This window comes from Sebastes umbrosus, chromosome 2, assembly GCF_015220745.1.
Source record: "Sebastes umbrosus isolate fSebUmb1 chromosome 2, fSebUmb1.pri, whole genome shotgun sequence".
Taxonomy (NCBI): Eukaryota; Metazoa; Chordata; class Actinopteri; order Perciformes; family Sebastidae; genus Sebastes; species Sebastes umbrosus.
In genome coordinates, this window is record NC_051270.1 from 13,472,454 (window position 1) to 13,486,500 (window position 14,047).

General features: G+C 40.4%; 1 protein-coding gene across 3 annotated transcripts in view; it reads right to left on the bottom strand.

Moving 5' to 3' along the window:
- LOC119480904 (protein unc-13 homolog C) overlaps positions 1-14,047 on the bottom strand; it is a 202,493-nt gene that overhangs the window by 18,007 nt on the left and 170,439 nt on the right. For 2 of the 3 annotated variants that reach the window (XM_037757550.1, XM_037757541.1), the window contains 8 exons: positions 13,474-13,570; positions 11,402-11,545; positions 11,117-11,194; positions 8,163-8,240; positions 7,337-7,363; positions 3,397-3,485; positions 2,897-3,034; positions 866-989 (listed from right to left, as the gene is read on the bottom strand). In XM_037757550.1, coding sequence (XP_037613478.1) covers positions 866-989; positions 2,897-3,034; positions 3,397-3,485; positions 7,337-7,363; positions 8,163-8,240; positions 11,117-11,194; positions 11,402-11,545; positions 13,474-13,570 — 775 coding nt within the window. The remainder of the gene's footprint in view (positions 1-865; positions 990-2,896; positions 3,035-3,396; positions 3,486-7,336; positions 7,364-8,162; positions 8,241-11,116; positions 11,195-11,401; positions 11,546-13,473; positions 13,571-14,047) is intronic. The other variant, XM_037757559.1, reaches the window with a different exon arrangement.

A 14,047-nucleotide genomic window follows, 5' to 3' on the forward strand; every position in this document is an offset into this window, starting at 1 on the left:
GCGGGGAGGACGGAACAAAGGTAGGGGTTGTTTTCTTCGTTTCTACCACTTTGGATTTTATGTAATAAACAAGCTAGCAAAGTGTACATGGACCCAGCATTTACTCTTTTTTGACGGCCAATATGGCTGTTAATATTCAAGAATTACAGCCATATAGAACAACTACCGGATATATGTTTTAAATAGCCATATAATAGCCTACGTATGCCAGCTAACGTAAACCCTGCACGGTCTGTATAGCCTCCAGTTAGTGGCACAAACACAGAGATGGCTAATGTTAACTGTAGGCCGACGCCACACATGAAGATTATAAGATAGCAGCAGTGTCACTTTGACCGTCTCTCAGAGTTTCAGCAGTGTGGTTGAGTTTTGCGTATCATTGCCCTGCTGTTAGTTAGTAAATTTAGATTGTATTGACCCCGTAGTATAGGTGAAATGCTGCCCCTTATTTCTTTGGAGTAGGTGATTTGGCATTACACATTGCACCTTTAAAGCTACACTATTTATTTTGGAAAATCCAAGTGACAGAGAGACGAAAATGAAAACTGCTTGACATGATGGCATTGAACTGCACTTTCGTGTTTCCATCGACAACAACAACAAAACAGTAAATTCTCTGAGATGAAAAATGTCAACTGGGCTCTAACAGAAGGATTAACAACTCAGTCTGTGTGTGTTAAGATTTAGAGATGCCATGTTTCATTTCCTGTACAGTAATGTGTATGTTATGAGGGAGCATGAAAGAGCTGAACAGATGGATGAAATGAGAGAGAGACAGGTGGAGAAGAGGAGTGAAGGTGGAGGGCAGGCCGAGAGATGAACAGAGTAACAGAAAAGGGAAAAAGACATAATTGATCAAACTCACACTCTGGTCACTCAGTGGAGGCAGAACAATTGTTCTCTCGATGGTGTTCAGGACGATTTTCCATAGCTCTTTGAGGACTCGTTTCAGCACAGTCTTCTCACAAATCTTGGCAAATAACATCAAACTGCAAAGCGGCAAAAGAAGGGCATTTGTCAGGTCAACTCTCGAGGCACGTGTCTCAAAATGAGCCAACACTGCTGACGACGCCAACAAGTGATGACGCCATCATAAATAATAGGATTTAATGAAGAAAAACACCTGTGATTCATAGAATAAATGCAGTAGCTCTATACTTTAATCTCACCCTATTGTGCAAGCCGGGTCTCAAAGAGAGGAGGAAGGATTTAGTATTTCCATATCATTAAGAGGATTCCCTGTAATACCCCATTGGCCTCAATGTTGCTTTGACAAATGGTTGAGAGCGATTCCCAGATCTCAGCTGAAGCATATCATCGCTGTGGTTCTTTCAAGAATGCCACGGAAGTAAACACAGTCCCTGGGTTCAATTAATCACAGATAATGCTGGTCTCGCTTGTCTTCAGGAAACAAATGTAAAATGGTGGTAATTATTATACTGCTGTATTCATGAATGGAAATGTGATGGGTGATGTTAGGTAATCTGACCCGCCAGATGGTTTTCCACACAGAACCATCCAAGAAGCCGTCATTCTAAATTGTTTGCAAAAAAATACTTGAACCATCTGTCAATCAAACTCTTGCTCGAGCCAGTCGGGAGAAAAGCGAAAATATCTTTTCCATTGAGAAAAGCCTTCAGTGCCGTTTTCTGCTCTTCTTTCTTTTTTTGAAGCTGTTGTTGTTTTGAACAAACAATCACCTGCCTACCATCTCTGTGCAATTTATAAGTACCTGTTGCTTCAACTACAACAATAATAGTCTTAAAACTAGATTTTGATACAAGCCCTCTATAAGATGGGACCATCATAAAGTAGTGGTGCTGGACTCGCCATAGTTGATATTGTACTTAAGTGGTCCCTAACACAATGAATCAAGTAACTAACATTAATTGGCATGCAGTAAACCTGGGTCTTTTGGAGGCCCTGTGTCCTGGGACCTTGGGGAAGTTCCCCACTTTCCTTACTTTCGAGAGAACTGGGCATACACATGAGAGGGTAGAAGTAGGCTGAAATTTGTGTCTTTATTGTAGTTTCTGATACAACCACATCATTCCAAAATTAACAGTGAAGAATCAAAGTATTCAGAAACTCTAAAAGGTACTGTGATGTGATTGAACTCTGACACCAGCCAGTTTGAATATGGGTGGGATCGGCCTGTCATTTAGGAAATTGTTTTTATCATCGGTGATATACTGTAACTGAAATAATATAAGTAGCAAGTAGCTCCCCCCGTCAGCTCCGTTCTCTTTATACATCCATGGTCAGCTCCATCGGGGCCGTTTGAATGTATTTAACATAAATGTCAGTATATGGGTGCTTTACAGTCGTAGCGTCGGCCGGTTTGACCACGGAGATTAGAGTGACGGCCGGCTTAACCGCACGTTACCGCACAACGTTGCCTGTCCATGACAGAGTTAGCATGCAGCTCTAGTCATGATGTCTTGCTCTGCTTTTCCTGGCAATGTGTGAAACCCAAAGTGTTTCCATACTTCACTGTAGTGTTTACCACTTTGGATTTAAAATGTGAGGGTGCAGGTCGTATCCACGTCGACCCTCCACCGCTTTCTACTTTCTTATTTTGGTTCACTTCGGCCAGCTGCAGGTTGCTTTGGTTGACGAATACGGAATAGATATGACGTCACGTTACTCAGCCTACAACAATAAAAGCGGTAAGTTCCCTTTCTTTCTTCACCATCTCCTTTTCTTCACAACATGCACAACATGCAAACTCCATCAGGTGAAACTTGATGGCAATGGATGGCTGAGCCTATTCACTCCTGAATTAATGACTTTTAATTGGTTTGCAAAAGAGATTGCCACTTACTGAAGACCAAAGTACAAAACTGCCTCACATCTTAGAAGTTAAACTCAGACGTTGCATTCAGCATATACCTACTTTTTATCCAGGAGGTCCATAAGAGGCCGGAGGACAGACTCTGCATCCATGGCAGCGTTGCTCCCTTTGGCCGGGCCTTTCATCTGAACCAGCTCCTGGTTCATCTGCTTCACACAGTCCTCGATCACACCTTTGAAACTGTGTGATGGAAAACAACAGTCATTTAAATCCTTTGCTACTGGGTTCATATTTTACACTGCAACATTAGACGCTAGCTCGCTGCTGCTGGTCCTATCAGATTATTGAAAATGTGTTAAGAGCAGGGGTGTCTTGTTCAAGATGAAATGTTTAGCGACTTGCTGTGCTCACTGAGCGTGGTGCTCAGCAGGAGTTTGAGTCAATTATGTTTTGAATACATCTCAATAACTAAGCAGTCTTGTAGTACACTTTCTTTGAAAGAACAAGACATGAATGGATACACTAAACTTAATGAAAATGATCCCCCTCCTCCTCCCCGCCCACAGACACACACACACTCATTGAGTCACGCTAATGCTCACCTGGAGCCAAACACTCCACTGAGCTCATCCAGCACCGTGTTGAGTTTATTCTGCAGCTCCTTTAGCAGATCACTGGCCTCTGCATCCAGCTGTCAGTGAAAACAGACAGTTACTACATCATTACACTCCATACACTAGCCCACACTGACTACAGCTCCGAATCTCTGCCTCTACTGGGGTGGAGGTGTTAGGGGGGAGACGACAGGCACAGAGGAGAGGTAACCTGCCTCGCTGGTGGCCTCCCACTCATTTTGCCTGCCATCTGTGCAGCGCGACGTTCTGAATACAAATGGACGGCTCACCTCCGAGCGCTGCAATGATGATTGCTTACCGAGTCATGAGACATGGTGTCAGCAAAGAAGCAGCCAGCTCGTGGTCTCTCAAAAGGGAATATTTTTATGCATTACTTCATAAGTTACAGTAGAGAGAGTACGCTCTCAGGCAACCCCGACATTGTAATATCTTTGGGGAATAAAGCTTACTCTCATATATAAATAAATCCTTGTATCTACAGATGTTTTGATACTGAAATCGTCTGCCTGACTTTTTATGTTCGGAAAAAATATTTTTTTGCCGCATGTGTTTGTTTCACTATGAAATCCATTTGAGTGTGCAATTTTCTAATATTTTGTTTATCATTTAGGATATGTTGGTGTATCTAGATTCATATCTGTAGCTATGCTTTGCTACTAGCCTCTTAAATCAGTGTACTATGTGCGAGAAAAATCTGTCATGACCTTGCAAAGAACAAATCTTAAATACCAGCTCATATAAACACAAAATTAGCAAAATTGATCCACAGCATTTATGTGCCCATGCATGGCATATGTATGTTGGGTTTCTGCAGCGCCATATTTATGAATGTGCATGTGATGGATGTGCAGATGTTCTTCTGTGGTTTTGGGCATATTCTGAGAAAAAATGCATGAGTGGATATGTGCTGTGCTGTGTGTGAGTGTATGTGTGCATCAGTGAGTAACTGCACGTATGAGTGCATCTGTATCACTGTTCGTCTCAGTGCTTATGAATTACGTTCGCCATGTACAAATGTCCAAACATTGATGTTTTGGATGGGGGTGGAGAGCAAACGTCGTTGAGGCTCAGTGCCTGAGATGGATGTGTGAGGCCAGGCACCGCACCACATGCATGACAGATCGTCATATTAGAACCTTTAAAGCCACGGAGCCGTACATCTCGCACGTTATAAAGGCAGATGGCTCAGCTGGGAAGCGAATGTGTAAACTAAACCTTTTATAGACATTGTTATTCTGCAGACACGCCTCGATCTGCAGCACAAACGGGACAGATTTATATGTCTGTGTTCACGTGTGCACACTTTCGTACTGCTGTCACCTCAATGGAAATGATCGCAGCGTGCAAGATTTTCCTGTCACAGAGAAAATTGACCACAGTAGTCCGAGTTGTTATTTTACTCTTTGAGTAAACGGATAACATCTTTTCCATCTTTTCAAATGATAGCAGAAAAATACTGTAGGCCTTGGTCTTATATCAGTCCATCTTGGCCTGGGGAAGGTTTGAGACTGGGCTCTAATCTGCAGCCTGGCAGTCTCTGAAATTGAGATTCTCCGTTTTTTTGCCATGAACACTGTGTCTTAATGGGAAAGCTGCTACAGGAAATTCACCCCGCTGTTAGATAAACCAAAGCACCTGTCACCTCCTGAGAGGAGAAAAATCCTTTCTGACTGTGTGGTTTCTGATACTCCGGTCAAATATCTACCTAAAGACTGCAATCCTGTCTGAAAGGCCTCCATTTCACTTGCTAAATGAGGCAGTTTTGTACTGAGGTTAATGAAGGTTCTTGGATTAACTTAAAAATGGGATATAATGTTGAGAATAAAATGTATGAATGTTATCTATATTCATGTATATTGGGTGCTATGAATAATAGATCCGGTGTCTAATGTCTTTCACTCTCCATTTGCATTGTCAGAAACCAATTCAACCTCCACTGTTATGCCCTCAACTGTTGTTGACAACTATAGAATTATGGTTTTAATCATATCTAACAACCAAAATCTTTTCAGATGGAGGTCCCTGAAGCAAATGTGTAACCTAATGTGTATCAATGTAGGGGTCCTTGACACGAAAAAGGTTGAGACCACTGGTATAGAGCACCTGGCTCCACTAGTTTCACTCAACGCTGACTGACGTCCAGAGTCCTCCAGAGTGCACACACTCTCCCCTGGCTGACAGCCTATCAACAGCGGCCCAGCTTTGCTTCCCTTCGCCTGTTTCAACAAAACAATATCTACTCGCTGCCAGGGCTGTTATTCCGAAACACAGTTTGTCCTCAGCAGTGCCAAGTAAATAAAGCTTTAATAAGCCACCATCTCTAAAGTGAGAAAAGCATTTAGGCAAACGGGCCGACGCCCAAAATAAAGCCTGATACCAATCTAGGGAGATCAGTCCATGATGATTCCATAAATGTGGGCACTGTAAGAGATTATTGCTAATCTCTGTTATTGGTAATGCTATGATAACAGCTCTTGGTAATTACATTGGCTCTCTGGGAGTTAATTGCTGATAGGGAACTATTGTGTGTAATGAATAGGCTACTGTGCAGAGAGGAAACTAATGGAAAACTTTCACCTGAAATACACCTCAGCTGTATAATTAGGAAGAGAAATCGGTAACACTTCATTTTACAGGTTCACAAAAATGTCATGGTAATTAGGTGATAATTAGCAAATAACAAACTTGAAATTTCTTTGAAATTACTTACAAATTTTTCCAATATTTACCTCAAAATTTATCGAAAATTACGTTATTATAAACATTTTTTAATAATTATACGCTAAAATAGCATATAATCGTTAAAATAGGGCCTTTAGGGTTGAGAAGCGGCTGTGCGCTGCTCTTCATCACACTTCTGATCAGCACAAATCTCACCATTGTGTGACTTATTGTCTACACAAATGTAACCTGGTAGCTAATGTCATGATTCAGGGAGCTTTTTAAGAAATTTTGAATAAGTTATCTACTAATTATTATCTATTCATCAGCAGACATGGAAATAAAGCATATCAATTAACTTTTTATTCTTTTCCTGGGAATGTATGAAATAAATTACCAGCTATTGGGGAATTAGCGGAATATAATTCTTGTTATTTTGAGATAAATATTGGGGTAATTAGGCATTAATTCCAAAGAAATTTCAAATTGGCTACTTGCTAATTATTACCTAATTACCATGAAATGAAGCGTTAGCTGGAAATGTTCTTTAAGATATACCGGATTGTCCGTTAACAATGAATATCCATCATTTTACTTTTCGAAGGGATGCTAAGACATCTGGTGTCATTATTCTTCAGACAATAACGGGCTGGGAGTGATCCAGGTCTAGAACTGCTAAATGTGGTGAGGTAGCGGCACATCAGCCGAGGGCACAGCTGGAGAGATTTGTAAGTGTTTGAGAAGCTCATTAAACACGGTCTGAAAAATCCTGTCAGAAGCATTTTGTGGCTGCAGCCTGGGGAATGGATAGAGATGATCAAAACCACAGCCAGCAACTTGGCGAGCCTCCGACGCCACTTTTTTTGCGTCGTGGAAAAAAAAAAAGGGGCAACAACAGACTAAAATAAATATCGCACTTCTAAATTAGCCATGGACAGAGAAGTGGCAGACGAGGGGGTAAAAAAAAGCAAGCTAAAAATAAAGATGGGATCGGGTGGGTTGAGCCACTATCCCCAAGAGCGCTGGGGATGGTGAGCTTGAGCAGCCTGTCCAGAGGGGTGATGGGTAATTCAGATTCCGTATGCTCTGTGGCACATGCTGCTGGGGGGGTTTTGGGGGAGTGGGGGGTGAGAAGCGTAGGAGCGTGAGGGGTGGCGGGGAGGCACAGGGGGGGAGGGGGCGTGCTTTTTTTCGTATCATTCGTTAAATGGTGGGAAGGGGTGTTGACGAGTCCTATTGCACACACCTTACAGAAGGACACAACCCCCTCCTCCTGGAGACAGAGAGAGAGAGCACAGAAAGGAAACGGGGGGGAAACAGAAGACACAACGACGGGAGACAAAACGCAAGGCAAGACAGGCGTTAGATACTGGAGGAGAGAAACATGCGTGTAAGTCATAAGAAGCCGTGGCTGCTTCTTCTCAGGGAAAATACTCAACGGTGTTCCGACAAACACATTTACAGGGTTTTAACTCAATATTTACAAAAAAAGGCCACACATGTTATACACAAGGGGGGGTTAGCGGTAGGGAAATAGTGATGGGGAACAAAGGAAGTAATTGAGGAAAAGTAGTAGAGGTAGAAAGGTGATAGTAGCAAACTGAACCACATGTCAGATTAGTCTATTGGATGGTTAAGTACAGAACTGAGGGGAAGGATTACAGCACATCACTGTTGGGGTCAACTCACTTTCACTTCGTATAAATGTCATCTGAAATGACCATTTACATGATCATGACACTGCATTTATTTCACAGCGGAGAGCAGATCTGAGGATGGAGGTTTAAGCCTTCGTATTAACTGGCATCAACCTTGCTGAAGTGTCCTTTACCAAGACATTGAATCCTCCGAAGCTCCGGGGATGCTGTTCTTTAGCCAACCTTGTGGTTTGACCTTCCAGTGGAAGAACGCAGATCACTGCGGTACTACATTGTAATAATTCATAAATTATATGCCTTTAAAAAAGAAAATCTTTTAATTTAGGATGGAAAATCTCAATTTATTTGAAAGTGAATTGCCCCAAAACGTGACACAGACACAGCAGAGATACACTTAGGTAGCCACAGACAGACCTGTTTGCCGCCCATGGACTCAAACATCTTCTCCAGTTGGACACGGAGCTGCTGGATGTTGTTGAGGATGATGCAGGGCTGTAAAGGTACAAGAATTAATAAAGCTAGATTGTTTTGTATATTACAGTGTACAATACAAGGTGTCAGAAGAACATCAACTATATATTTAATGGTGTTGACATCCTATAAAAACATACATTCATTGTGCTGTAAAAGGTTGTAAGCTCGAGACGAGCCCATATAATTGCAAGACATAAAAAAAAGTAAAATCCATCAGTTTTGATTTCCTGACACTTCATCTATACAAAGATGCTAGGTTTTCGGCGTGCCATCGAAAGTCAGCGGGGAAATGCAATACATAATACAACAGGGAGAGGACTGTCTGCAGTGAGTATGTCACACATTATCGATTCTCAGTTGCACAGCATGTTTAACAGATGACAGACATTAATCACACTGCTTTTTATGATGGAGGCTCAGAGTAATTCTTCAGAGTTTTCAGTCAGTCACAGATTATGTACATTATCTGCCCCAAAAACATACAAACAACACCCAAAAACTATGATAGTTGTATTTGATGGTACTAAAATGATAATTCTGCGCGCCGCAGGAGAAGGATGATTGGTGTCTTTCAATCCACAAAGCGGCCAATAGCGTCTCTGTGGCAGCACATAATGGCTCGCTCTCTACTAGATTTATGTGCATATTTGTATGGGAGAATAAAGATATTCTAATCTGAATAAAAGCAATCCCTCAGCTACATATTTCTAGCTTGAGAGAAAAATATAGAATAGAGGGTTCTGTCCACTAACACTCACACTGGATATATTATAATCTATCAGTTAAATGCCAGGGGCTGCTGTGACATCACTCAGGACTACAAAGAGAGAAAAAAAGACAGCTATTTCACAGTGGTGTATTTATTGATTTACAGTTTTCGGTTGGGTAGCGCTGTTTGAATGGTGTGATAGATAACAAGTTTGTCTGCAAAATATGATCAATATCAAGATATGTATTCATATCAGCAAAATGTTTGCCAAAGCAGATCTAATGTAGATACGTTTTTCCAAACCTGGGAATGCCCGAAGGGGTCTCAAGATAAATCTGAGGCTTCACAAGATGATTATGGAAATTTACAAAAAACGTTTTATTGTGACTTTTGGGGAAGCACGAGAGTCGCCTCACAGCAAGAAAGTCCTACAGGTTAGGATAACCAGCGACTCAAAATTGCCTGTAGCTGTGAATGTTAGCGTGAATGACTCTCGCTCAGTGGTGGAAGAAGTATTCAGATCATTTACTCACGTAAAAGTACCAATACAGAAAGGTAAAAATAGTCCATTACAAGTAAAAGTCCTGCATGAAAAACCCTAATTCAGCAAAAGTACATAAGTATTAGCAGCACAATGTAGTTAAAGTATTAAAGAAAAAGCATTGGTTTGGTCCCTTTGACTGATATATTATTATATATGACGTCATTAGATTATTAATACTGAAGCATGACCGTGTAAGCAGCATGCTACTTATTTAGCTGCTGGAGGTGGAGCTAGTTTGAACTTCATTATATATAGTTTTATATACAGGAACACCAGATATATCTGAGGAGTCGTGAGACAATTAATGGAAGAAGAAAGATGGAAAAGTTCTGATACACAAATCTGTTTTAAGTTTTAGGACTTTTTCTCCAATCTTTGATTGTTGGTGAGATATTGGATCATTTATTAACATGAAACCTTGTGAGAAGTTGAGAGGAAAAATCAATATTTGGTGGAGCTGTTAACACCTCATAGCCATCTGAAATATAACCCAGTCTGCACACTGCTTTTTGTACGATGTCAGAAGCCAAAAAGGTTGGAAACCACAGGTTTAGTCATGAACAATGTGTTGTTATATTATCCATTGTGTAAAATCTTCATCTTAAAAGTAACAGGAAACTTAAGCTTTCAAATAAATGTAGTGGAGTAGAAAGTACAATATTTCCCTTTGAGATGTTTTGGAGTAGAAGTATAAAGCAGCATAATATGGAAGTAAATTAAAGTACAAAGTAACCCAAGTACCTAAAAATTGTATATAAGTATAGTACTTCAGTACATGTACTAAGTTACTTTCCACCACTGCTCTCGCCCGATGTCTAATTTGTGGGTTTGTTAAGTAAAAGACTGTATGCTTTTACCCCTTAAGGCTTTTGAAAATCCTTAAAGCAAACTAAAACAAGAGCAAAAATTTAACAACTCATTTGTTTTAAGGGGTCACACGCCACATAAATTGGGAATCACTGTACTAGATCCTCTCTTTTAATGTATGGTTCAGTTTGTTGGCAGCAAAGACAGACACAGAGCCATTCTTGGTAAAGATGGCTCTGATGTGAGTCATGTACTATATACGTGACAGTCTGATAAATTAGAGATTAGGTTTAATTTGATGTAATCCTGCTGCTGTACAACTCCATCTGCCTCTTATTTCCTTCTTTCCATCATCTGTCTGTTCAGCCCTGTCTCAACGAGGGACATTTCATGTTTTCTCTGGGACGATTGTAACGAGCCTGTCAACACTGTGAAGAAACATCTGCCTGCTCCGCTAGCACCCTGTGTGTTATATCTCACTTCAACTTCAAAGACCAGAGAGGATAATTAGGCCACTCAGAAGGCTCTGCATTTAGTCATCCATCACATTAAACAATGGACAGAGAGCCCGGAAAATACCAAAGACTTTTCCCCAACTATTAGCTGTGAAATGAATAATTGCATCTTGGTTAATAGAGACACTTTGTTAAGTGCATTACAAAAGGCAGGGCAGGGCTTAGCGTAGAACAGACTGGCCTGCTAACTCTCTCCCCACAAACCGTTGTTAGAGACAGTCCTCATGGAAACACAATCATCTGAATAACCATATTTGCATTTCGACCACTCAATGCAACCTTGGCTATTAACATTTACAGATTTTGAATGTGCACTTACCACGTTCTCCTTGCTCAAATACAAAGGAAAGTCCTTCGATATGATTGCAGCATATTGCAGAAGAACTTTGTTGATAGTCTGTAGGGACGGAGAGAGACAATTTTATAATTACAGTTTGTTTGCTTGCTGTTTTATTATTGAATTTCTGGAGCTCACTAAAGAAATGTAATAATATCAAACTAAATACACAGTGTCTTCTTAGCTCAATAGCAAACTCTTTAACTGAGTTATTACTCCCCACAGTATTCTGGATTTACTGGGGGGGGGCTTTCCAAAAAGCCTGACCTTCGCAAAACGGCACATGAAGTGAGCCAGAGCCTGCGGGTTTGGACACTCCAGCTTCTTGATGATCTCAAAACTCTGGTTTAGTTGAGTGAACACATCCACCACCGAACAGGAGAAGAGGGCGTGCTCCGAGGTTTGCTGGAACTGTAGCAGGATAGAGAGGGGGAGAGAAGGGCATGAGGGTGGAGAGAGAGAGATGGAAGAAGGAAAAGATAGAAAGAAACACATGTAAGATCTCAGAATAGTAAGACATTATTTAGGCACAGTGAAGAGAACGTTCCATTAATGTACCAATTATTTTTTAACTACATCACTCACAGAGCAATCTAGACCACTTACTGCCAATTACTAACTAGCAGGTGTACTGTTAACCCCCTTTATGTGTGAATGCTCAGTAACAGCTGAGGTGCACTAATGACATTTAACACTTAAACTCTCCGAAACTCTAGAGAGTTATGTCTTAAACGCTTATGAATTTCCGCATTTATTCATGATTGAGATAAAAGTCATATTCAATCACATGTTTTATGTGTTAAAGTAAAGATGAATCATGGTTTTAACTTCTGATTTTGTTCGGTGGACATCCTGGGTTACACAAATCACACCCGTAAATCACAAATGTATATTGCTATGCGATGCTTATATGTGTTTAGCTAGAAGATGCATCAATATATTGCTATAATTACTAGGGGTGGGAAAAGAAATCAATTACGTATCGCAATTTTACGATTTTGAAATTGTTTTTTTAATGCCACAATCTATATATTTGCTTTATTTGAGTTTATGCGGAGGTAGAAGGAAGTTACTGCTTTTATTTTTGTAGTCTGAGTAACGTTATGTTATATCCGTTCCGTATCTGTCAACCAAAACAAACCACAGCTGGCCGCAACGAGGAAGTACAAAACAGCAGAAGGTCGGCGTTGATACGGCCTGCACCATCACATATTAAATTGAAAGTGATAAACACTAAACATACAGTAAAGTATGGAAACACTTTATTGACAGGAAAAGAAGAGCTAGACATCATGGCTAAAGCTGCATGCTATCTCTGTCATGGACCGGAAACGTTATCTTATTGCGGTAACGTGCGGCCAAGCCAACCGCACTCATATCTCCGTGATCAAATCGGCCGATGCTACAACTGTAGAGCACCCATATACTGACATTTATGTTAAATACAGTCAAACGGAGCTGACCATGGATGTATAAAGAGAACAGAGCTAACGGTAGCGACGGACTTGATGAAGTTAGCAGAAGCATACACATGTGACTACGTCCGGTTTTCAAAATAAGGTGTTAACAAAGGGAACTTTATATACAAAATACATATATGGAAATAAGACTGATTGGATTATATTCACAAGAAGTATAAAACATTACATGTCCCTTATAAATTAAAAAGAAAATACCACTAATTTGTGAGGGAAATGTCTTCATTCTTTAATTTTTTGCTAGAAAAACAACTTAATAATGCCTGACAATGACTGATATATTTGATTTCAGGACATCTCTGACTACATACATGCTGAAAATCAAACATTTTAATGTATTAATTTAGATATTTTTCAAAGTAAAAGTCCTCAGAGGTGTATGATTAAATTATTTCCCATGGTATAGTGTTGAAAAAGTTAACGAATCGCAATAAATCATAATATCGAATTGCAATACTTAAAAATCACAACACATATCGAATCGGCACCCCAAGTATCGTTATAGCATCGAATCGGGAGATAGGTGTATATCTAATAATTTCTGTGCAAAACTTGTTTTCTGAAGCTTATGAACATTTCCTCTCATCGTATGCCTTTTACTGCTCTAAAAATCATGTTTTGCTTCCTGTTTTTATGAATATTTAATTGAAATTTCATTCATATTCCTGTCTTGTGATGTCTCACTGTCAGGAGGAGTGTTTTTGACTGTGTGAAATTTCCTTTATCCCCCGACAACCCTCCTTCACAAGAGGTAAATTTAGTCTAAGCAGGCTGTCCTTGTGAAGAAGAGAGCAGTCTTAAGTGGCTTGGTTGATTTAATATAAAGTTACATATTAAGAAATAATTCAATGCTTTACTCACTCCATCTTTCTTGTCCCTTTCCAGCGCTCCATTGACGAAATCCATGGCAACATCCTCGTTCTCATCAAGCCACTGAATGACGAACGGCTCAAACCACCTAAAAAAGAAACACTTTGTATAATTGAAGGGTCAAATCATCAACGTTTTTTTTTAGCATTTGGTTCATCTCATCTTTCAGGATCACCAGACGAGTTTGGGTTTAGTGCATTAGAAGAATTCAGAGGCTTTTTAGTTATTTTAAATTATAGGCAACCACTGTATTTAAGGGAGATCAATACAAATTGATTGTGTTGCACTCAAATGGGTATCCTGAAAAGACCTAGCAGATTTCAGTGTGGTTTTGGCCAAGGCTGCAATCCATGAAGGCATTGATATCAGGTTTCAGTTTGTGGACAGATTAGACTGCGAGGCTCAGACAGAGGACAGCAGAGGACAGGACAAGCCGGGGCAGATGAATCGGGTAAGGAAGTACATTTGTTAGTGGAATAATAATGCCGTTCTGTCTGTTTCACTTTGCCATTTCCTTGTGTAATATGGTGCCTGAGCTTGTCCTCAGAGCAACGGATGTCCCCCC